We start from the raw sequence: 24618 nt of genomic DNA, 5'->3' as shown, positions 1-24618 counted from the left end.
GCCTCCGGTGTGTCAGTTTGAAACTGACACACGGTGCTTCAGTTTTTATTTTACGTGAGTAGACACAAATACCCTCTATTGTTAAAAAAATTCCACATTTCTCCTTCACTGATTACTGTGTTCTATCACTGTTCCGGTTTCCATTTCTCTCACTGTCGGCCACCAAAGTTGAATTAATCAACAACATCATCATCCATTTGGTGACCATATGATCGGCGGCCATCTTCCATTTCTCTCCTTTAACATTTTCCTCTTCTTTGGTGGCCACCAACAACATCATCCATTTCACAACAAAGTGAGATGAGCTTCGGTAGTGGCGGTGGAAAAAGGTGGGTTTTGATGGTGATGGAGGGTTGTTCAAGTTCAGATCCAAGTTCCACTCTCTTTTGCCTCTTCTGCTATTTCAATTTCTTCTTTCCCTTCCTCAAAATTGCACCTTTACTCTCATGGTCATGGAAAACCCCATTCCCCTCCATCAGTTTTTGGCATGGTGCCATGGTGTGGTTCGTGGACTGGAGGTGGATGTGGGAGGGAGAAGGGGATGAGGTGTGGAGGGGGAGCGATGGCTGAAGGAAAAGGCGGCGGGGAGGGAGAGGGAGAAGGGGTGGAGGTGGGGAGGGAGAAGGGTAGGAAGGGAGAAGGGGTTGGGTGGTGGTGGTGGGGGTGGGGTGGGCTTGGTGAACGTAAATCTGTTCCACCTGCGACGGCGGTGGTGTCGACGTGACGGAGGTTGTCTCCTTCAACATCAATCTCCATGGCCGGCATGCTGGACTCCGTTGTGGGCATCAGGCACGGTGGTCGGGGTGGGGAGAAACCTGGGTAGGAAGAAGGGTGTAATAGTAAAACAATATATATTTAACAAACGGATTTTTTTAATTGGCAATTAATCTGAGCCGTTCAAATTAAAAATATTAAATCTATTGGTCCAGTAGTGAACTGAAGCACCGTGTGTCAGTTTGAGACTGACACAAACTGACACACGGTAGGTGAAACCTGTTATAGCCCTGTAGATGCTGCGAAAAATCTAAGTTCAATATTATGCTACGAAATAAACTCAAAATAAACCCTTTGAAATGACTAGCTTAATTAAAAACAAAACAAAGGAAAAACGTACTATGAATCTTGCAAATTATCATGCCTACTACTTATTTAATTTTGCCAGTTGTTAAGTTGGATGATAGTGGTCTCTAACTAACAAAGTATGTGTATGGACAAAATATTATGGGCCAATATGTTGGCATCATGTTTTTCTTTTGTATCCTAATTGAACCTTGTTTGTCTGCTGCACCATTTGTTTTGTTCTCAGTTGCCTTGTCCCTTTTTGTTCCTTTTTTTGTCCTGATTACTTTTCCTTCCTACCCCACCCTTGATTTCCCTTTCCATGGCCCCATTTGTGTAATCTTTTATATATTTTTGAAGCTGCATTCATGTCTACTATTCCATCACACTGTAACTTCAACAATGAAAAGGAACAAAGTGAAAGATTCCAATTCCAAGTGAGGATATAAATGAATTAAACAGCATTAAAAGAAGAGAGGACACATCTATTAGCAGAGAGTAACCCACATCAATATTCCATTCTAGTTGCAAGCTATTGGAAGAGATGAAGGGACTTTTTTGATTAATATGAGACTACTAAGGAAGTGATGGGTTTGTGCATATAAAGACTCTCATCATTGTGTTCTTTTTCCTTTTTTTTTTGTTCATTTTCCAAATTCCAATTGGTATGAAAAAGATGTTTTAACCGAAATTAAAGTTGCACCTTAAATATTAAAACCTTTATCTAGTAAAGTTATATATATATATGTATATTGGACAATACTTGAGGCATTATCCTTGACATGTTGTTCCTCATCTTTCATTGTCGCCTATCGAATATCTATATTGTAAGATGCGATAGATGGGATAAGATTAAGAGGTTCTCGCTCATCAGTAAAGAAAATATTACTTTGCAATTTGCATAGTAGGGGGTTGTCTTTTTAGTTTTTTGATCAATTTAGATAAACAGGGTTCAAAAACATCTAGAACAGTCAAAGGATCGACATGGATTCCCATCACAATTGATAGTTTCCACTTGTTGGATTCTAAGTCAAAAGTCAAGGAACATGTTGACAACTTCAAGGCAGAATGTCAGAGTTGAAATCTTTTGTAATTCAATTGTCTCATTTATGTGTGATGTACAAAATGTTAAGATGTCAATTAAAAAATTATTATGCAAGTTTATAATAGGTTAAATCATATTTTTAATTGATATGATAAAATATCTTCAACAAGATAAGAAATTGAGATACCAATTGTCAATTGAGGATAAAAGATCTTGTTTTGAATACCTGTCCCTCCCACCATTTTAATTTCCAATGGACAAATGCAATATATATATATATATATATATATATATATATATATATATATTTTGTAGTATTTCACAATTCCATGCTCATGATCATATTGCCCATGAGCACACTTATTCCCTCGCTGTTCTGGTATGGTTTACCCTTCATCTTATGTCAATCTCACTCTCCATTTGGTGATGTGATTTGAATCATGGGAATTCAATCGGTTCCATTCCTCTATCCTGCTCCATTTCCTCTTTTATTGTCTTGTGCTTATTCTCTTACTACTTGTTATTTCAAGTCCTTATCTTTGTTTATTTGACAATATTTCTTTATGGTCTCACATGCAACATGTGAAGACAAAGTTGTTAAGTAGGTCCAACTAAAAAGATCTTATCAAGACACCAGAATTAAGTCACCAAATATACATGTATTTTGTATTCATCCACACAGCAACTTGCAGCCTATCTGTCATATAATTTTTTATATTTCTTTTTAAAGTACATCCAAAAAAGAAAAGTACATGAGAAAAAGGGATTCAGGTTGAGAGAGAGAGGAGGGAAATCTTTTAATATTTTGGTCATACCTAATATTTTCCATATGAGATAATCATGTTCGAGTTAAAAACATTCGCATTTTGTTGTAATTAATTCTCACAATAATTTTTTTTCTAGATACAAAACTCGAATCTTAAACTTTACTTGTGAAGAATTAGACAGGTACTAGTTGAACCAAAATCTCTAGAGATCATGTGATATGGGTGAATGATGAGTTGAGTTGAGTATCTCATTTTTGTTTCTTTCCATGAGGCTTCCATTTTAGTTGGTTAAGATATGGTCGATCATGTGAAAAGACTGTCCTGAATACTCAATAGAATTCAACAAAAAAACTAATCAGTGTGGGACTTGAAGACTCGAGTGGAAGGGTATGGGATGGTTGGTTCATTTGTCTCCACCCCCACTTTAAAGTAATATGTGAATTGTGAGGTCTGGTCCACACGCCATAACACTTGCACTTTCCTTTATCATTCATTGTGTGTGTGTTACAGATATCTTCCATTTTGTCAGTTTTTGGCATGAAATCATGTACCTATTATTATTATCGTGCCTTATATGGAACTCAGGGAGACCATCAAATATGTGAGTCATTGGTTAACCTTACATATATATTATTTTATGTATCAAATATGGAGAATGTTGTCATCACATGATGATGTGGATGAAAGTTTCTTAGGTACACCTATATTATATTATATAATACAGTTTTATTTTGGTTTGATTTCTTTCCACTAGTTTTATTTTCTGGGTCAACTCTTTTCCACTAGTTTGTGTAGCTATTAGTGTGTTATTATATATCTTAACAACACTGTTTAGAGCCGCCATATTTGTGATTTTCTTTGTGATTGGCTTCTTAGAGATAAATAATAGGAAGAAACATATTGAAAAGTCTTTGGGCCGAAGTAATTTAGTTAAAAATGGACTTTAACCCATTTCAGATTTGGATCTAAATTCTGAGTAGAAATGGAACTGTGGGCTTAGTTTTGACCTTTAACAGAAAAGCCCAATTTTACTTAAAGGCCCAAATCCATATGTCAAGATCACTATCCCTGACCAAAAAAAAGGTTCTCATTTGTTTACTTTGTTCCCAAATTTGATTTTTCCACCATCAAATTCTGTAGAGAAAGGTAAACTATTAAACTAAAAAAAGATGGATAAAAGGCTTAAATATGTTTTTCATCCTTATAATATAGCCTATTTCTGTTTTTAGTTCTTTTTTAAAAAATGAATAGTACCCGTTAAGTGCAACATGATCCAAAGCTAGGGTCCGGCCCAAAAGGAGTAGACAGTTACAGGGAGCGCTGGTGGTTCTCCCACGCCCACGGTGGCGCGGCGAAGGTGTAAGCTCATGTTCCTCCTCTGACACCACCACACTTCTCACACTGTCTAGGTAGGTTTTTATTTATTACAAACAAGTTCTACTACTTTGATTAATATTCATTCACTGTGTTTATTGTTCAATTCGCTCATTGAATTTTAGCCTTAATCCAATCAAACTCTGTTCCTGTTCCTGATCCTCACAATCACACTCACTAGGTTTGTTTAACTTGTTATAGATTTTGATAATATAGGTAGGGAAACAGTAATTAATCGATTATCTCAGTAAGTTCTTTTCACATTAGCTAATTTCGTCAAAATAGTTTATAGGAAGGTATAAGCTCTTATTTATAAGCTATTTTATCTGACTAGTTTAAGAAAATAAGCTTAAAACAATTTTTAGGTAGATAATTAGCTATTTACATTGGATTGCTCAAACACTCGCATAACACTTATTTTTACTTTAAGATAATCTCAAATAAACTCTTCCAAAATGTTCGCTCTCCAGTCTCCATGTAGGGTTTTCTATCGAACGACCTGTGTAAGATTTTCTTTTATTTAATAGTGTTGGTGTCTTAAAGAATACACTTTTATTTGACCTGAGCTTCATCTTTTTCAGCTCATAATGCTGCATTATCTCCAACCTACAAAAATATCCACCTCAATAATCATGAAGTGCCTACAAAATAAACTGGATTGGCTTCTAAGGAGCTCAAATAAGCTCTTCAAAACGGGGCCTAAATGCACGTTTGAGTAAACAACTTAATTAAGCACTTATTAGTGCTTATCACATTAATAATGATGCATAAGATTATTGAAATAAAGTCAAATAGCTTATAGGAAGGTATATACTCTCATTAGTAAGCTAATCTGAATAGCTTAAGAAAAGAAGCTTGAAACAACTTCTAGTACGTAATAAGTTATTTACATAAGATTATGTAAACACTCGCATAAGGCTTGTACTGTAAGATAAGCTCTTCCGAACGCAGCTCAATGTTTTCTAACAAAATATAACCGTCTATAGAACGACCTGTGTAAGATTTTTAATATTATTTTACTTAATAGTGTTGATCTTTTAAAGAATGTCCTTTTATTTGACATGAGTTTCATCTTCTTCAGTTCAGAATGCTGCATTATCTCCAACCTACAAAAATATCCACCTGGATAATCATGAAGTGCCTACAAAATAATCTGGAATGGCTTCTAAGGAGGTTTTAGAGATGCTGGGTGAATATTGTTTTCCTTTTCCTTCTCTACAATGACATGAAACCCTTGAGAAGGTGTGGGAGGTTTTGTGCTTGTTCTGGCATTCGCTTTAGGAATCTGTCAGTTATTTCTGAGGCCAAACCAGAGCTGTTAGAGGTGGAAAAAGATGTCCATGTGGATCCTGATTTTACTCGTGTCTCAAATTTGCAGTATCTTTTGCAGTTATGTGCTAAAACAAGATCCTCTGTGGGGGGAAGGGCATGCCATGCTCAGATGATTCGTGTCGGCTTTGAAATGGACATATTGACATCAAATATGCTGATTAACATGTACTCTAAATGTTCGTTAGTTGATGATGCTCGCAAAAAATTCAATGAAATGCCAGTTAAAAGCTTAGTTTCATGGAATACCATGATTGGAGCGCTTACCCAGAATGTTGTGGAGCAGGAAGCTCTCATACTCTTCATTCAAATGCAAAGAGAGGGGACCCCTTTCAATGAGTTTACCATTTCCAGTGTTCTGTGTGAGTGTGCCTTCAGATGTGCTATACTTGAATGCATGCAGTTGCATGCTTTTTCAATTAAGGCTTCCGTAGATTCAAATTGTTTTGTTGGAACTTCTTTACTCCATGTCTATGCTAAGTGCTCTTCAATGAAAGATGCGGGTAGGATATTTCAGAGCATGCCTGAGACAAATGCTGTTACATGGAGTTCAATGATGGCAGGGTATGTGCAGAATGGGTTTCATGAGGAGGCCTTGCTGCTTTTTCAGAATGCTCAGTTGATGGGTTTCGAGCAGGACGCGTTTATGATATCATCTGTTGTTAGTGCTTGTGCAAGCTTGGCAACTTTGATTGAAGGGAAGCAAGTGCATGCAATGTCATGTAAGTCTGGATTTGATTCAAATACATATGTTACATCCTCCATTATAGACATGTATGCCAAATGTGGCTGCATAAAAGAATCTTACCTTATATTTCAAGGTGTGGAGGTGAAAAGCATTGTTTTATGGAATGCAATGATTTCTGGGTTTGCTAGACATGCTTGTGCGCTGGAGGCTATGATATTATTTGAAAAAATGCAGCAGAGAGGCTTCTTTCCTGATGAAGTGACATATGTATCGGTACTAAATGCATGTAGTCATATGGGTTTGCATGAAGAAGGACAGAAGTATTTTGATCTCATGGTCAAACAGCATAATCTTTCACCCAGTGTCCGTCACTACTCATGTATGGTTGATATTCTTGGTCGAGCAGGACGGATTCAACAGGCTTATGACTTGATAGAGAGAATGTCATTTGATGCAACTAATTCTATGTGGGGTTCGCTTTTAGCTTCTTGTAGAATTTATGGCAATATTGAGTTTGCTGAGATTGCAGCCAAGCATCTGTTTGAAATGGAACCTAACAATGCTGGAAACCACATCTTGCTTGCCAACATATATGCAGCAAATAAAAAGTGGGAGGAAGTTGCAAGAACAAGGAAGGCCCTCAGAGAAGGTGACATAAGGAAGGAGAGGGGTACGAGTTGGATTGAAATTAAGAATAAGATTCACTCATTTACTGTGGGTGAGAGAAATCATCCACAAATCGAGGAGATTTATGCTAAGTTGGATAGTTTGATTGAGGAGTTGAAGAAGCTGAATTACAAGGTTGATACCAATAATGACCTGCACGATGTGGAAGAAAGCAGCAAACAAATGCTTTTGAGGCACCACAGTGAGAAGCTTGCTATAACCTTTGGATTGATGTGTTTGCCTAGTAACATACCAATAAGGATTATGAAAAACCTCAGAATCTGTGGTGATTGCCATGAATTTATGAAGCTCGTGTCTAAGTTTACAAGCCGGGAGATCATTGTTCGAGATACAAACCGTTTTCACCACTTTAAGGATGGTCTTTGTTCTTGTGGAGGCTTTTGGTGAACTTGTGTTCAAGAAACAATCCCATAGTTATTTTTATTAACTCCAACTAATTCCTGCTTCTTTAAACCACTGTCCATTGATTTTTTGGAGAAGGCTTGATGATTAAATATGACTCGAGCAATCTTCTATCGATCTACTTTATATAGCACAGAAAATATTGTCGATGCAAAGGGTTGATTTCAACTGTTTGTAAAGTACAAATGAGCCTGAAACTTGTTGTTTGTTGCAGTTAAATGAAGGTAATACTTAAGTGGTGGTATGACTTATGAAACATGGGTAATACTTTGTGAACATACATGTTGTAGACAGACATCTGATGAGCATGAAAGCCCTCACTTTGCTGCAAAATCATGGCATCTATTTGCAGAATTGCAGTGATGGAAAAAATAACCGCAGGCCAACATGCGATGTTTAGTTGTAGGTATGCATTTGTCTCCCTTAAAAAAACTGTAGGCATGTTTCTGGTTTAATGAGAACCATTTTATTTTTATCCCAATCTGCTAGGTTTCGATTGATATTACAAATTGGGTAGACTTAAGTGCTCTCCATTGGCAGACCAATTTTCAAGTGATTAGTCACAAGTGCCACCTTTCTTTGGGATCGTGTCATCATTTGCATTTTGCATCTAACAAATTTGGATTTTTATTTTTAGGAGTGATAATTTGTGTATAAATTTGAATAAATTTTTGGGAAACGAGGCATGCCATGATAAACTTGATCGCTTGTATGAACATGACCAATGTGATCTTGAAATGATGAAGCATGTTTGATGTGATGCAAATAAGCACGAACGCTTGCTATGATCATGACCCATGTGATCTTGAACCAAATAAAAGCGTATTGAAGTCAAGTTAGACATGGATGCTTCGGAAATCACAAGTTCCCTTAGGAAAACCCAAGTTGAGAGTAAGGTTGCGGTGCCTACTAGGTTGGAGAAGGAATTTTTGTTAGGGCTTTCAAGTATTATATTGAGCGGTACCTGAGTTTAATAAAAAAATAAAAAACTTAAGGCCCAAATATATATTGGTTTTCGGGTCGGATGCTGATACCCAATTTAGACCATAACAAATTGTCTCTGTCTACAACTGTATTTTGTCTTACCTAGTGACCCGGCCCGATCAGCGTCGTACATGTTTTATATTGTCTGATAGCTCAATTTTAGGTCGGGACATATAACCTTGCTCAGTTCTAGTTGCGACGAAGGACAAGTCAAATCATTTTATACCTTCTATGCAAGCTAAATGTAATATTATTTTATACTATATATATAGGCTTAATACATCATAAGGCCCCTGAAATTGTAAAGGGAATCAAATCCAGGGCATGTAAAATTTTCGCATCAAATTGGGTCCCTAAGAATTTTTTTTTAATTCAATTAAGGCCAAAGTGTGCCAGCCTTCAATTTTATCCCAGTCATCAATTCCACGTGGCTTTTATAATTATTTTTTAATTAAAAAAATAAATTTTTTTTTCATTCCAACTCAATAATTTGATCAGAAAAAAAAATTAAAAAACTTAATAAAAAATCTTCATCATCATCATCCAATCCCTGATACATTTCCTCATCCTCTTTAATTAACCCTATTAACACTTTCAAAAAATAAACCTATTAACAGGGAAAAAAAAACTCATCATCATCATCCAATTCCCTACCCTACCCTGCATCCTCAGTCGCAACCCAACCTCAACCTCCACCCCACCCGCAACCTCACCTCCCCACTCGCAACCTCAACCCGACCCCTAACCCCAACCTTAACCTCAACCCCACCGCCACCATACCCACCTAAATCCTGTTCTGATTTTCGTTTGGTGTGGATTTGGGGTTTTTTAGGGTCACCATGCTTCTTTCTTCCTCTATGAAGTACCACCACCATCACCATGCTTCTTTCTTTCTCTCCAAATGGCAGCCACGATGCAAACAAAGAAGAATGAATTGTCACTGCCACCATCCTCTCTTCTCGATTTCGGCATGCTCCGGTCTCTGTCCGCAGCAAGTCCACCACCATTGGGGTCTTGGTGAGTTCCACAACAAAACCCATGGTTCAGATCCTCGTTTCGTCGCCATCGACCGCCACAACCGCTACTTTCAGGGGCATTTTCCGGCCAAATCCGGCCACCAATGGGAAAACGAGTTGGGCCACGATGATCCTTGCCACAAGGAGAACAAAATCCCTCAATCAATTTCTGTTTTGGACCACCTTTACCGTTGTGCACCACCGTGCCGTCGCCGCCGTCGCCACGCCGCTAACTCTCTCGCTTCCAAACAACCATTGATTCTCCATAGAATCACGATTGCTCCTTCTTCTTAGGTTATTGGGTCCTGTTTGGATCTGGGTGATTCCCATTCCCATTTCACACTTCTTGATTTAGGATTTGAGCATCGATGTGGCTGGGTAAATTGGGTGTATTGTGGGTGCTTCTTGCTGGTTTTGTGTAATCTATTATTTTGTTTTTCTGGTGCGTTTTTGCCCATGAACTTGCTCCTTCTCTCCTTTTCTTTCTACACTTTAGCTTTGTTTCCTCTTTAGTGGTAATGACTTTGTTTGGTCCATGAATATTTACTAAAAAAAGAAGCATGGTGATGGTGTGGTGAAGATGATGAAGAGGAGGAAGATAAAGAAGATGAAGGATGATGAAGATGAACTTAAATTAGGGATTTTATTAAGCTTTTTTTTTCTCCTTAAATAAATGAGATGAGTTGGAATTAAAAAATAAATTTTAATAATTTTTCTAATTTAAAAAAAATAAAAAAGCCACGTGGAATTGCCGACTAGGCCAAAATTGAAGGCTGACAACATTTGGCCTTAATTGAATTAAAAAAAAAATTATAGGGACCCAATTTGATGCGAAATTTTTCTAGGCCCTGAATTTGATTCCTTTTACCATTACAGAGGCCTTCTAATGTATTAAGCCATATATATATATATATTTCATTTTATACCTTCTATGCAAGTCAAATCATTTTATTTTATACTAAATGTAATATATTATGATTCATTCATGTTTCATTTTATTCTATATTTTATTTCTATCAATTCACTTCATATTTCTCTTCTCATTCTCGATTTCTCTTACCGTGTGAGTTTTAAGTGTGGATGAAACTAATTGATATGAATTTATTATACAATATACAATTATCCCATTTGTTTTTCATCACTATAAAACAACTATGGAGCATACAATGAAACAAAGCACGCGTAACTGGCAATCAATGTATTCACGCCACATCATCATTAACTTCCATAACGAATTTACAGACTCAACAAACTTTGGTTTCTTCTTCTCAATTCTCATTCATTCTTTTCCCTTCAATTCACTTTGTTCTTATCTGAATCACTCCGAAACCTGCGAATTCGATCCAAGGAACCGCTTGAGAGATGTCGACTCTGGAGGAGGAGGAGAATTCAACGCCAAAGATACATGTACAGACTCCGCCAATGGCCCCCGCCGGCGACTGCCACCGGCGGAGTGGGTGGAGGAGGGAGGACTTGGTGAAGAGAGGGTCATTGGGGTTGCGAGGGATCGCCCTGCTTTTCTCTCTGATCTCGTTCATTGCCATGGCTAGCAACCAGCACGGTGATTGGAGAGAATTTGATAAATATGAAGAGTACAGGTAGGAAAATTGCGACCCTTTTCATGATTTTTGATGGAGATTAATGGGTTTTGATCAAAATTTGATTTTTCTGTTTGGTGTTCATGTGGGGCGGTGATGATATTTTGATATGATAATTGTAGGTATTTGCTGGCTATTGCGATTTTGTCCTGTCTGTACACTGGAGCTCAAGTGTTCCGTCAAGTTCATGAACTTTCTACAGGAAAACAACTGATTCAGCCCAGAATGGCAGCAATGATTGATTTTATTGGTGATCAGGTTTGGCATTGCATTCATTCCTTTCTTCTGATCACATTGATTTTAATGATGCTATATTTTTTTAACCCAAATCTGGAGTGAATTTTCAGTAGTTCATTAGGACTGCATCCTCTAAGAACTACCTATTTTTACATTTCAAAAATTTAAGAGGGAAAAAAAACTTCACAGTAAATAACTGCTGCTATATTTGTAAAGGGTACAATTCCGAAAAGGGTACACACTATAGAAGCATCTAGTGAGGGAGTCATGAACTAAATTCAGGTTGTTGAGGTTGAATTCAATTCCGAAAAACCACCATGTATTTCTTTGAGTGTAAGGAGTTTAGTTTGGGAGCGAATCTTGGCGCAACGGTATAGCAACAAAAGCAGAATACCATTCACAAACTCAGAGCTTTTCCTCAGAAATGTTACCATGCAAACCTGAAATGCATAGCAATTCAATTCCTGGGTCTCATTATTCCAACTCCACGAATGCACCTCAGTCTGTTAGAGAACAAAGGAGATCAGAAGACGGGTTCAACTGGAGAAAATATGGACAAAAACAAGTAAAAGGAAGTGAAAATCCGCGCAGTTACTACAAATGCACGCATCCAAGTTGCTCGATGAGGAAGAAAGTTGAGAGGTCGTTGGATGGAGAAATTACTGAAATAGTATATAAGGGAAGTCATAACCACCCCAAGCCCCAGTCTACGAGAAGAACAAGCTCTCAACAATTTCATCAACCCTCTTCATCATGCACCAACTCAGTGATTTCTGATATTCAAGAAGATTCTTCAGCATCTGTGGGAGAGGAAGACTTTGCGGCGCAAACATCACAAACCAGTTATTCTGGAGGAAATGATGATGACCTTGGACCAGAGGCCAAAAGATGGTAAGATCTCTAGTGACCTGATCCATAATTTTTCATAATTTAAGAATGAAATTGCCTAGTGTTCTTAGTTGAAATATTAACTAACTGTCATGAACCAACTATCTCAACCTTAAGCTGTTGGATGAAGACACATGAATGGTTTTTATAATAGAGCTTTAACATGCCGCCTCACATAAGAGCCCATCAGGCTTGTAGCAAGGACAGTGCACAGACCATCTACCTCGTGTTGAAGTTCAACTTTTTTTATTAGAATAATTGAAGGCAACAAGGATTGAATACTAGAGCACTTGGTCATAGAAGCTCTGATACCATGTCATGAGCCAACTATCCCAAAAGCTTAAGCTGTTGCGTGAAGACACATGAATGATTTTATATTATAGCTTTAACCCTAAGAGCCAGTTTGAATATTGGCTTATTGGAGCTCAACTACTAGAAAATGCACTAAATAAGCTCCAATAAGTGCTATTTGTTTTGCATCCAAACGGTTACTAACTATGATTCTCTTTGTTGCAGGAAGGGAGAAAATGAAAATGATTGCTATTCTGCCTCAGAGAGCAGAACTGTCAAGGAACCTAGAGTTGTAGTTCAAACTAGAAGTGAAATTGATATACTTGATGATGGCTATAGGTGGAGGAAATATGGACAGAAAGTAGTTAAGGGAAACCCAAATGCAAGGTAATTAACTGATGGGAACAAAGACTCTCTAGTTAATGGTTCTAAGTATTGCAATTCATGTTGTTTCCAACACCAAAATTAACTTACTCTCTTGTTCAAAATATTGTATCTGCAGGAGCTATTACAAATGTACAGCCCCAGGTTGTTCAGTGAGAAAACACGTTGAGAGAGCCGCACATGATATCAAATCTGTTATCACAACTTATGAAGGGAAGCACAACCATGATGTACCTGCTGCACGCGGTAGTGCAGGTTATAACATGAACAGAAATTCTATGAACAGCACTGTATCAGCACCTATAAAGCCCTCAGTGGTGAACCGTTATAATAGTGCATCAAGTGTCACAAATTCAGTTCATAATAAGACTAGGCTTCCAGAATATGGAAATCAAGAATCATAGCACTGAACATGTTGCAGAGTGCTGGAAGCTTTGGGAGGGATAGCTCATTCCTTCAGTCATTTCTATCAAAGGGTTTCTAAATTTGGGACCACAACTTTATAGTTTGTATTGGATATGTTTTTGTAAAGAATGTAGGATTTTAGTTATGCATAGCAGAATAGAACCAAAGAATCATGAATGGTTACTTGGCACTACAGCCATAGATTTAGAAAATATAGCTGCAAGCCTGCAATGAATGTTGTCAAGCAGATACAAAGAATGAATTGACTGATGAATACTGTTATTCTTTTGTTGTATTTAATGGAAGGAAAGGTTTCTTTGGATTTTGAAAGTCTTTGCAATTGTCAAGTACTTGGTAACAGATGTTCTTGTGCAGCAATTTCTACAATGATCTTTCTATTTTTAGTTTCATTAGATGATTTATGATGAATTTGCACCAACTTCATCACTGAGATTTTGATAATTTTTCAGTTGATAGACCTTGATAGCCCTAAAAAAAGTCCTTCACATAATTTTGAAGACAACAAGAAAAGAAACACAATTTAAAAAGTTTACACGATTAAGAAATTTGTAAGAAAATTCCCAGGTCCAAGGTTGAAAGTTGAATTGAACAAAGTCAAGATGTTATACACATAGTAATCACTAGACAGAGTGTGGAAAAAAATAAAGCTGACTCCTTGAATAATGCATTCACCACGTACTGCATAATGGTCAACAAACAGATTCAAGAAGAAAAAAATTAAATATTATTTGTTTTCATATATGAAATCAATATCATATCTTACTGTAACATACACAATCAGGGAGAGATTGCCTTACTCCCTTTTCCTTTACATTGATACAGATAAATGTTATTTACTGAGAAGTAAATTAAAGTATGAAACAATAATAGGTAAGTATTAAACTAAACCCTAGTTTTTTTTTTGCCTATACCTTCTTCTTCTTCTTACTTGATCATTCGTTAAACCCTCACTGTCTCATCTTCTTCTTGCCGCCGCCGCAACGTCCTCCACCGGCTCCGCCCTCACCGTTAGGCCATGGCTTCCGAAACCGTGATAAGCCCTGAAACAGTATCAAAAGCCGTCGCCTCCCTCCTCAAATGGCGAAAATCCCAATCGGAGACGCAAAAACCCAACCTCTTAGGCCTAGACGAGGAGTTCGTGTACCTCGTCCTCACCCTGAAGAAGGTCCCTCAAAAGGGTCGCGTTAACCCTCACAAGCTTCCCCTCCCTCACTCTCTCCACTCCGATTTCTCCCAGCACTGCCTCATCCTCGACGACCGCGCCAACAAGGGCCGTGTCACCAAGGCGGACGCGCAGGCCAAGATCAAGGCTGAGTCCATCCCCATTGCCAAGGTCCTCAAGCTCTCCAAGCTCACTTCTGATTACCGCCCCTTTGAGGCCAAGCGGAAGCTCTGTGACTCCTATGATCTTTTCTTCACGGACAAGGCGGTGGTTCCGTTGCTGGCCCGCCTTCTCGGGAAGCAGTTTTTCAAGAAGCGTAAGGTGCCTGTGCCGCTGGATTTGACTAAGAAGAATTGGAAGGAGCAGGTGGAGAAGGCGTGCTCATCGGCCATGATGTTTTTGAGGACCGGGACGTGTAGTGTGGTGAGGGTTGCCAAGGTGAGCATGGAGAAGGATGAGATTGTGGAGAATGTGGTTGCGGCTGTTCGTTCTGCGGTTGAGCTTGTTCCGAAGAAGTGGGGGAATGTGAGGTCGTTGCATGTTAAGATGTTGGATTCTCTGCCTTTGCCTATTTATCAGACTGTTCCTGATGTGAGGTTGAAGATTGATGGTGGTAAAGCTGAGGCGGAAGCGAAGGAGAAGGAGAGTGTGAAGGAGAAGAAGAAGGGTGAGGATGGGGATAAGGAAGTGGGGAAGAAGAATAAGAAGGGGAGGATTCATCAAGTTAAGTACATGGATGTGGATGCGGCCTTAGGGAGTAAGGATGAGGATGGTGACAATGCTGTCATAGGAGATGATGCTGAAAGGAGTGATGGAGGAGTGGAAAAATTGGAGAGTAAGAAGAGGGAGAAAGGAAGCAAAGTGGGGAAAGAGGCTGCTAAGTTGACTATTGTGAAAACATTGGGGGAACCTGAAACTCCTAAGGAAGGCGTCAAGCGGAGGAAAAATAAAGATGGGTCGTCTGCCAAAGTGACAAAGGAAGGTTTGGTCAAGAAGGGTGGAGATAAATTTCATGCTAAAAAGGAGGGGTCCAGTGAGAAGAAGAAGAAGAAGTTGAAGGGAGCTGATGTGAAGGTTAAGGCGAAGAAAATTAAGAAGGCAGCAGCATGAGTTAACTGTTGATTGCAGGGAATTTTGCTTTTAGAATTTACTGCTTGATGTAGCTCTGTGCAATACTGTGAACTTTTGCTTTCTGAGTTCTCTGGCAGATTTTGTTTTTGAGCATTTTATTATGCCTTTGTTTTGTGTTTGTTTTGGTGATAATTTTAATTTACTATATTTGAGCTTTAGAATGGTTCTCTACACTCTACAGGTACAATCAAAATATTGTTTCTCATCTCAGATTGGTCTGAAGTTATTTAGATATTATATGCTTGTCAGAAATTGTTCAAGAAATTGTGAGGTCAAAGTTGGTGCTTTACTTTAAGAAACTTATCAATAAAATAATAGGAGATTTGCATAGCATGTTCAGTTTCAGTTTTCCATTTCTTGACTGCTAAGTTTAATGGAAAATCCATTCTGCTGTACGCACCAATTGTCAAACGTTTCAGGTATTGATTTTTCAGTGTCATAGGAGTAGAAAGGCTTATGGGATTGAAGTCAATTCTGGTTTCCAATTTGTAGTATCATTATTTAATTAGTATTAGGAGTAGAAAGGCTTACAGGTAGTATTTTAACCAGTAGTATTATGGTGACATAGCTATCTGAGGCTGGCTGGATTTGGGTCTATGTTTTAAGCAGTTCTATGGGGGATTGACATTGTCTGCTCATTTTTAGTTGTGATAGGCACACAATACTATGATGGGTGGGAGAATGCAGTCAGATTGCCCTGTTACTGATATTCTGCTGATTACGGGTCGTGCCATTGCCAGCTGATCTTTGGTGGACAATTCTGGAAAATGTGTAATCTTGTGCCATGCACCTAGTAAGGGCAATCAAAAGTGAAGGGTCTTTTGGAGGTTCTATCTTCAGCTTCAGAGTATGATCAGCTTTCCATATGGCCGAGGAAGAGGTGGTTTATAGGTTAATTAATCACCGGAGATTTCCCTTTGGAATGTAATGCTTTGCTTCAGGTTCATTTCTAGGAAATATGTAGGTGCTTCTTTCTGCAAGTTGTAGACCGTTTCAAGGTTTCTGCAAGTTGCCATTTAGTTGTCTATATGTTCATTTAGGTGATTTGTGAAACTTTTAAGTTATAACTTTTGGTTAGTTGCCTCCTTCAAAAAATATGCATTATCTGTTCCTGTTTTAAATTGGAATTTGTTTTAGGACATCTGTATTGCTGTTTGTGCAGTTTCAAAGTAGGAAATAAATGCTTATTAAAAGAGTTTATAATTAGATTTTGTTAGGCTATTGGTTATTTTTTAATTAGTTACTACAACCCTATACAAGGATATCAGGTTTTTGGATCAAAATCAAAGCTAAAACTTGAACTCGTGTTTGCATATGTAATCTAGAATCTATCATTTTTTTCTTCCAGAAATTCAGTCGTAACCAATCATTATCATTTTGTTCTATTTATATATTTGTGTATGATGTCTTATTATACCTTAAATTAGATTTTCACATCTAAGGCAAATGAAAGCCCAAATTTGTTATGATATGCAGATTTCCATATGACTAGAACTATACAATTTTCAAAAAATATACAATGATTGATTAGTTTATCATGATAGAAGGTTGGTGTTCAGTTCACATCTATTCTATCATACTCTGTATTAGAATACCAAGCCATGTCATAAATTCTTTTCATTTAAAACCATTCATGCTTGATTTATTAGCTTTGCTGATCTTCCGGTACGAGATTTATGCTTCTGCTATGAATTTAGGCTTCAATATATCATGTAGACAAGTGTTGTTTGAATGCATTTACATGGAAAATAATTACATGGGATGGATGACTAAATTGGTGGGTTTGAATTCTCAGACCACTATAAATAGTTGACTCAATATTTTTATTGCTAGGTTGAATGAAAGTATAATTCTGTGTATTTTCCTGTCTTTGTGTAATTATTACCATTGAAGGAACTTGGTCATTTTGAACTTCAGGGGCAGCTTCGTGCAAGAACTGAAATTGCTCCTGATCAGAGGGAAAAATTTCTGCAGAAGTTCCAGCAAGTGCAGCAACAAGGGCCTAGTACCCTTCTTAACATGCCTTCTCTTGTTGGAGGAAATCATAAGCAGTTTTCAGCCCAGCAGCAAAATCCACTTCCACTTCTGCAGCAGGTAGTTTTTTTTGTATATCAAATTTGGTTTCTCATTCCTTATTGGATCTTTTACTTCTGTTGGAAGATTCAATATGGGCCAAAATCATCTCTGCATCATTCTCTTAGTTTCTTCAAAATAAATATTATATATTGTTCCCTACTGTCTGTTAAGGTCCCACATTAACTTGAGATATGGTTAAATAAGTCCTTATATAGGGTAGAACAATTCTCACCCTTGAGTTAGCTTTTAGGGTAGAGTTAGGTCTAACCCAATTTCTAAGATAGTATCAAAGCCTATCCTAGATTTGTTGATTGGGCCTCTCATAAATGGGTCACCTGCAGATGTCCATTCCTGCAAACTTTACCCTCCAGATGTCTAACCCCAGACGCCAGGGGGGGGGGGGGGTGGGTGGTTAGGTCCCACATTGGCTAGAGATATGGCTGAAATAGTCCTTATAAAGGACAGAACAATCCTCGCCCTAAGCTTTTAGGGTAGAGTTAGGTCTAATCCGATTTGTAAGAGTTCCAAACTATTAGTTTTTTATCATATTGGTTAGATTGTCTGGTTCTATTTTAGTGCCTTAAAAAAGAGATTTGCTCATGATTTTTCATTGGCTAGTATCTTTGAATTGTTTAGCTTAAATATGCAGTATTTCCTTCTAAAATTACTATAGACCACATGATTTTTCCTCTGGTCTTCACTATAGATTGCCAATTGATAGTTTTGCAAGTAAAATAGGATGTCAACTTTTAGTTTTCTTTGCTTGTATTGGGAATTATGGGGAAAAAATTGAGGGAGAAAACCTCTTTATAACCAGATATTTTTGTCTGATTGTGGGTGAATTATGAAACTTATTTATAGTGATGGAATAATTGACCTTCTGTGCTTACTTTATCTGCAATGAAAATGACATGAAGAATTATCTGTGCTCAGAATGGAATGTCATGGATCATTCAAAATCACATAACATTTGATCATGTATTTTCAAGTATAGTCTAAATATTTCATGACACATACTTGCATCATTAATTGTGCTTATATGTGAGGATGATGTGGGTATCAGTATGTATTGCATCCCTCTTCACATGTTTAAAATTTTGTAAACGTATTTTTCTTGAAGTATTTAGTTCGTTCCGTTTTTTTGCATTCCATATATTTGCTTCTGTGTAAATTTACTTTATCTAATTAATAGCTGTTGAATGATAATAAACAGCTACTTCTATGCCTGATTTATTTCTACATCTGAAAAATATACTTTGCTTGATATGTACAGTTTAGTACTCAAGGATCTTCTGTTTCTTCTCAATCTGGTATGGTACTTGGAGTCCAGTCCCCGAGTCTCAGTAGTATTTCTCCTGCCTCAATACAGCAGCCACCCAATTCTGCTCATTCCCCATCCAGTCAACAGCCATTGATTCCGGGTGTTGCTAAAGATGCAGGTATGTTGTGTTACTTACATATATTTGATTTTCCTGTTTTAAGTTTGACTACTTTCTTCCATTCCTTTCTCGTTTTAATGAGGGAGTGGTTAGAGTAGTACGATTTTATGTAAAATTTTGGAGGCACCGGTGAGAAGGGTTGATAACATGGTTCTCAGTCCTGTGAATAGGGGCTGAGGGAGGCCAAAAATGACATTGTTAGCGACCTCATGGTCAATGATATCCCAGAGCGCAATTGCGTTGGGTGATGCATATAGTTGGTCTTCAACATTGTTGTTATTGGTTCCAGATACTCAATACTTACATTATTGGGCTGCTATTTTTTTGCAATCAATGCTGAAGACTTTTAAATTCTTTTTCTGAAATTCCATTGTTATCCAAAATAGGGAAAGATTAGGAAAAAGAATGCCTCATAAATTTATAATAAGTGAAAACAAATAAAGATTCTGTATAAAAAATGTAGCTGTTTGTTCATTGAATATTAACTTTTAAAGATTCAGGAGTCTCTATTTTGTGAGCTTCCTTAATGAATAAATAAATACCTAAAATGCGAGTATCAGATCACGAGATGTTAGTTTTCTACAAGGTCATTGAGGTCTAGTAAGTGAATCAGGAATAACATATCTAAATCTACCCAGTTGCGCTGTAAATCAAGTTTAAAAGTTACTGTAGTAATGACTGAATTGTTCGACATATGGATACATCTCTTAAAAGAATACAGTGATCTTTTTGGATTAAGAAACAATCAAGATTGTTGCTATTATGAAAGAGGAGGTATCATCTAATTTTTGTATTATGTAGATGTTGGCAATTCTAAGGTTGAGGAACAGCAGCAACATCAGAATTATGCTGATGAGTCAACAGCGGAATCTCCTTCTAGCAATGGGATTGGCAAGAATCTTGCAATTGAAGATGATTTGAAATCAGCATATGCTGTAGATTCACCTGTATGCTTACTAACTTGTATTCTTTTTATGTTCTTTAAAGTTTAAAGATCTATCTTACTCCAATTCAATAGAAGTGTATATCCTGTCATTCATTGATTTATATTTTGAATTTCGTACTTTGCTGTGCATGCAATGCATCATATACTTTGTTAATAATTCCTGTATCACAAGTTGGGAATTTGGTACGTTAACCACCCTAGTGTTTTGACAAGGTAGTCAAATTAATGGACTAAACTGAATAGCACTTTTAATCCTTGCTAATCTTTTTGAGAAGGTAATATGATATAAATTTTGCAAACGTATTTAAAGGAAACATAGACATCATATGCATGAGATTAGGAGGAGATTTTCTCTTCTTTTGCTCCCTGTTTTGTTGTTAGAGGTGACCAATTTTATTATACATAGTATTATTTGATTAGTAAATTAGATGACCACCGCGATAGTAGTAAATCTGATGAGTGAAAATTTATAGGATTTTCCTGATTTGAAGATAGCAAAATACGCACTTGTAATTGTGTGTGTGCACACATGTCTGCATCTGCCCGTGTTGTGATTTTGAGGATGAACTGGGTTAGTTCTCTGTCGTTTTTGCTGCAGGCAGGAGTATCTGCCTCTCTTCCAGAATCTGCTCAAACTTCCAGAGATATAGATTTGTCTCCCGGACAACCATTACAATCCAATCAACCTACTGGTAACCTTGGTGTCATTGGAAGAAGAAATGGTGCTGAACTTGGAGCCATTGGTGATAGTTTTAGTGGATCGAGTGTCAATTCTGGTGGAGTGCGTGATCAGCTATATAATTTACAAATGCTCGAGGCAGCACATCACAAAATTCCTCTAGCTAAAGACTCAGAACATCCTAGGACTTATACTCCTGTATGCATTTCCAGTTAATTCATCCTCAAGTTCATCGAATAGTATATCATATGGGCTTACATTGGTTTTTCTTTTCCTATATTTTGTGTTTATGCAGAGGCACCCAACAATTACACCTTCTAGCTATCCTCAAATACAGGCACCTATAGTTAATAATCCTGCCTTTTGGGAGAAAGTGGGACAGGAACCATTCGGCACTGACACCTTGTTCTTCGCATTTTATTATCAACAGGTATCTGAACTTTCTGTCTGATTAATATTATTGTGTTGATAAGTCTTGTAAATTGAATATCCTTTTTTTTCCCGGCAGAACACATACCAACAATATTTGGCTGCAAGGGAGCTAAAGAAGCAGTCTTGGAGATACCACCGAAAGTATCATACATGGTTTCAGCGACATGAAGAACCCAAAGTTGCTACCGATGAATTTGAGGAGGGAACATATGTCTACTTTGATTTTCATATTGCAAATGATGACCTGCAACATGGATGGTATGTTGAGTATACATTTATGATTTATCTCTAATGCCCCAAACTGTTTCTGTTGACGTCCGTCGACAGAAATAGTTAGGGGCATCGTTATTTGTGGTCATAGCGTATATATGAAAAATCCCACTTAAATTTTGATGTTCTGTTTGCTCTTTTATTTCTTCTGACTTCTGTACCTTGATGTGGTTATTCAGGTGTCAAAGAATCAAGACTGGATTCACTTTTGAGTATAATTATCTTGAAGATGAGCTTGTTGTATAGATGATAACATCTATAGTAGCAATGTGTCTTCTTTGTTATTATGCTCCGTTGTGCTTGTGCACATTTAGTTTCAATGAATATTTTCCTATTAGACTGATAAGATAATTATTTTATCTTCCTATTAAATGTAATATACCAAACTTAAAAGATGAAAAAAGTCATTAATTTAATTTTGATTGTTTAGTACTTATCAGTTTTAGATAGATGTTACGCATTTAATTTATTTTTTGTTGAGTATGTTTTTACGCTACCCTACCCTAATGAGTAAGGATTGTTTAAATGACAGTTTCAAAAAAAAAAGGATTGTTTAAATGACAAATCCAAATTTGGTTTTCAACTCAGCTTCATCCCATTTCGTAAAAATGGCTAACCATTTACTTAATACGGTTTAGTTATGTTTTAGAAACGAAGATATCTCATACAATAATTTATTTGAGATTGTTTTGTGTGAACTTTATTTAAGATTTACATTGGCTTATTTTTCAAAAAGTAATGTTTGCCCTTCAATATAAGGATAAGAATTAGTTATATTTTGATTAAAAATGTCATGGAGAGGAATATATTTTTTAGATTTTATTGCACTTGGGATTAAAAGAATGACCTTTTTAAATTTCATACTTGTGCCATTTTGGTTACAGTTTTCGAAGTTCTGATTTTTCTTGATGTTTTTATTAGGTCTTTGTGTTGGTCTCCTCTATCAGCTCTTTCCGAGTGATATTTAGTTTTTTCTTGATATTTAAATAACCTATAAAACATTTATACTCATTAATCCAAAATCCCCGTGATAATTTATGTGTGCTTGGTTTAAGTCTCCGTTTTGAAGAGCTTATTACCTACATATAAACTAGTTTGAGCGGTTTAATAAACTGTTTAAAATAGTTTATGAAGAAAACTTTATGCATAGAAGTTTTTAAGTCATACTCTTTAAGTTCCAACCTTTCAAAAGTGTCCATTTGGACCATAACTAACATTTGATCATCTTCATAAGTTTGTATCCCTCAAACCATATTGTTCTTGATTAGGATTGCCACTCCCACCGACGACCCTAACACTTTGTTTGGTATAGGTGAGTTTGTGAAGAGAGAGATAGGCTGGAAAGAGTTAGAGAAGAGAAAGGAGAAGCACCCTTGTTTGGTACGGGGAGAGAGGGGGAGAGAGAGGTGAGAAGGTGGGTCCTACCAAGTTTTTGGGTCTCCCCAAAATGAAGATAAATGGGGAGAGAGAGGAGAGCTGCTGTTTTTTATACATATTTTAACATTTCTGGCGGTTACAAGTTGCCAGGAAACAGTCAGAAACCGTCAGAAATGTTTTAACAAAGCAAAAATTATTTTTTCTCTCTCCTCCACCTCATTCTTTCTCTTCAATCTCTCTTCTCTTTTTATCATACCAAACAACCTTAAAATCTACTCTATTTCTCACCTATTTCTCTCTACTCAACTTCTCTCTTCCCTACTCTCTCTTCCCTACTCTCTCTTCTCTATCTCTCTCTACTCTACCAAACAGAGTGTAAGGGAGTGACTGCCTTGCTCCTTTAGTTGTGTTGTAGCACAACAAGAGAGGAGGCGTAAGTTGTAGAAAATGGATGATGTTGAATATGAGTGTTTTTTGATTTCAAAAATATAACAAACACGGATTTTTTTTATTGCCTCTCACTTTGATCAAATGGTGACTCGCCCCGTCCAACCAAACCCCACTCAAGTCATCGGTTTAGCCACCAAGTTGTATTGGTTCTAACTGATCGTCTTGCATGTCCAATCCTATGAGAGCCTCGAACCAGGTGCCCAGTTTCTTGTCAGACCGATTGATCCAAGCCGATTTTTAAAACACTAAGTCTATCGTCTATGTACATGTTTTGAATTCACGTTAAACCTAAAAATTACGTTTATCCATAAACTCCTATAAAAAGCTTCTCCGCTTTGACGTGTGTGTGCAACCTGTATTCAAAGATGTACAGAAATAGGATTAGAATCATGTCATGTGATTTTTTTTTTCATGTTTTCTCATACGAAGTTTTTGTGTTTATCTTTCTCATCATAAACATCCATATGGTCCCATTTACTTAACATTTATTTGATAAATCTGAAGAGTTATAGTGAAAAAAAAAAACTTCAACATAAAAAAAATTCTACACAAATATACCACAATGTTAAAAATTTGTGTGACACGTTAAAATTAATTGAGAACTAACCACATCAAACATACTTATTAGATAGCCAAACTTTCAAAGCATTTAGATGAATGTTTGATTTCTTGGCATTAGTATGAATAAAATATGTTGGAAGAAACATACTCAGTTAGTGTGATATCAGAGTCTTGAGAATATTAATCTCATGATTACCCGTCGCGATATACCAAATGGCGATCGCTGAATCGATCTAATCCATCGGATTGAATGTACGGACTCACGCGTGCCTGAGTGACTACCGCCGAATCGACCCAATCCATCGGATTGAATATACAGACTAACGCGTGTCAAACAACTATTGTCGAATCGGTCCAACCCGTCGGGTTGAACACACGGATTCGCGCCCGCTATGCCGAAGATACACTCTTGGTGTTCTTCGTGAAGGCCAAGTCTTTCGACCGTCCCAAACCCTGAACGTATGCATGATGCGATATGGTTAGCCAAACATCGAATCGTCCTCGCACGTACGTGTTTAACTACAAATTTCGATTCAAAAGTATCTGAAGGTCAAAGTCGTCTTGCGACTAGGCTGTGAAAAGCCGGAGTACATATTGCACTCAGTGACATTTCCCTGGTCACTATGGTTCATCCCCGTGGCAACCATCAAATCATCTCAAGTTCAAGGCTTTTCGACTATTTCCCGTTTTCACAATCATTTCCAACTCTTAAGTTTCCCTAAAGGTCTCGTTAATTAATCAAAGCATTTAAAGTTGAGTTAATCCAGTTATGAGGTTTATTATCGAAATCCAAGTTCCATAAGTTCCCGAGTTCCAAATTCTAACTATTCAAAGTTTCCCAAATCCCCCAAATATAATCCCCGGGAAAAGTCTAAGTGTTCAAAGAGGGCTAGATCTCAGACCTCAGATTAGAACCTGCC

The 24618-nt window shown here is 37.2% G+C and overlaps 5 protein-coding genes across 8 annotated transcripts; all 5 read left to right on the top strand.

Annotated features, from left to right (window-relative positions):
- The first annotated feature begins 4058 nt into the window (after positions 1 to 4058).
- Positions 4059 to 7607, top strand: LOC130720353 (pentatricopeptide repeat-containing protein At5g04780, mitochondrial). 2 transcript variants are annotated; one of them, XM_057570978.1, is made up of 2 exons: positions 4059 to 4280; positions 5332 to 7607. In XM_057570978.1, the coding sequence occupies exon 2, from the start codon at positions 5471 to 5473 to the stop codon at positions 7334 to 7336; it is 1866 nt and encodes a 621-aa protein (XP_057426961.1). In that variant the 5' UTR covers positions 4059 to 4280; positions 5332 to 5470; the 3' UTR covers positions 7337 to 7607. The 2 variants fall into 2 exon arrangements, with proteins under 2 accessions (XP_057426961.1, XP_057426960.1); XM_057570977.1 differs by having other exon boundaries at positions 4060 to 4280; positions 5327 to 7607.
- Positions 7608 to 8852: 1245 nt separating this feature from the next.
- LOC130718299 (probable WRKY transcription factor 33) lies at positions 8853 to 13490 on the top strand. Its single transcript, XM_057568851.1, is given in 5 exon segments — positions 8853 to 10949; positions 11072 to 12077; positions 12591 to 12752; positions 12868 to 13148; positions 13151 to 13490. Coding segments are annotated over 4 exon segments (993 nt in total). The 5' UTR covers positions 8853 to 10949; positions 11072 to 11610; the 3' UTR covers positions 13234 to 13490.
- On the top strand, positions 10714 to 11462 carry LOC130720011 (CASP-like protein 4B1). Its single transcript, XM_057570596.1, has 3 exons — positions 10714 to 10949; positions 11072 to 11207; positions 11403 to 11462. Exons 1-3 carry the CDS (start codon positions 10714 to 10716, stop codon positions 11460 to 11462), a joined length of 432 nt encoding a protein of 143 aa, XP_057426579.1.
- A 530-nt stretch (positions 13491 to 14020) lies between the features above and the next one.
- LOC130717144 (uncharacterized) lies at positions 14021 to 15629 on the top strand. The gene has a single exon (XM_057567266.1). The coding sequence runs from the start codon at positions 14191 to 14193 to the stop codon at positions 15445 to 15447; it is 1257 nt and encodes a 418-aa protein (XP_057423249.1). The 5' UTR covers positions 14021 to 14190; the 3' UTR covers positions 15448 to 15629.
- Positions 15630 to 15779: 150 nt separating this feature from the next.
- On the top strand, positions 15780 to 21744 carry LOC130717145 (uncharacterized). 3 transcript variants are annotated; one of them, XM_057567268.1, is made up of 8 exons: positions 15780 to 16348; positions 17386 to 17562; positions 18818 to 18983; positions 19785 to 19930; positions 20528 to 20806; positions 20904 to 21038; positions 21117 to 21298; positions 21490 to 21744. In XM_057567268.1, the coding sequence occupies exons 1-8, from the start codon at positions 16334 to 16336 to the stop codon at positions 21554 to 21556; spliced, it is 1167 nt and encodes a 388-aa protein (XP_057423251.1). In that variant the 5' UTR covers positions 15780 to 16333; the 3' UTR covers positions 21557 to 21744. The 3 variants fall into 3 exon arrangements, with proteins under 3 accessions (XP_057423251.1, XP_057423252.1, XP_057423250.1); XM_057567269.1 differs by having other exon boundaries at positions 15780 to 16409; XM_057567267.1 differs by having other exon boundaries at positions 15780 to 16428.
- Positions 21745 to 24618: the final 2874 nt, after the last annotated feature.

The sequence above is a fragment of the Lotus japonicus genome, chromosome 5 (assembly GCF_012489685.1).
Source record: "Lotus japonicus ecotype B-129 chromosome 5, LjGifu_v1.2".
Classification (NCBI taxonomy): Eukaryota; Viridiplantae; Streptophyta; class Magnoliopsida; order Fabales; family Fabaceae; genus Lotus; species Lotus japonicus.
The sequence above is the reverse complement of the archived record's forward strand: the minus strand, read 5'-3'. Positions and strand labels throughout refer to the sequence as shown.

Coding starts and splice junctions, on each gene's coding strand:
- LOC130720353 (XM_057570978.1), top strand. CDS start 5,471: ATGAAACCCTTGAGAAGGTGTGGGAGGTTTTGTGCTTGTTCTGGCATT.
- LOC130720011 (XM_057570596.1), top strand. CDS start 10,714: ATGTCGACTCTGGAGGAGGAGGAGAATTCAACGCCAAAGATACATGTA. Junction 10,950..11,071: donor GATAAATATGAAGAGTACAG/GTAGGAAAATTG, acceptor TGATAATTGTAG/GTATTTGCTGGCTATTGCGA. Junction 11,208..11,402: donor TTGATTTTATTGGTGATCAG/GTTTGGCATTGC, acceptor ATATTTGTAAAG/GGTACAATTCCGAAAAGGGT.
- LOC130717144 (XM_057567266.1), top strand. CDS start 14,191: ATGGCTTCCGAAACCGTGATAAGCCCTGAAACAGTATCAAAAGCCGTC.
- LOC130717145 (XM_057567267.1), top strand. CDS start 16,396: ATGCTTTGCTTCAGGTTCATTTCTAGGAAATAT. Junction 18,984..19,784: donor GGGTGTTGCTAAAGATGCAG/GTATGTTGTGTT, acceptor TGTATTATGTAG/ATGTTGGCAATTCTAAGGTT. Junction 21,039..21,116: donor TCGCATTTTATTATCAACAG/GTATCTGAACTT, acceptor TTTTCCCGGCAG/AACACATACCAACAATATTT.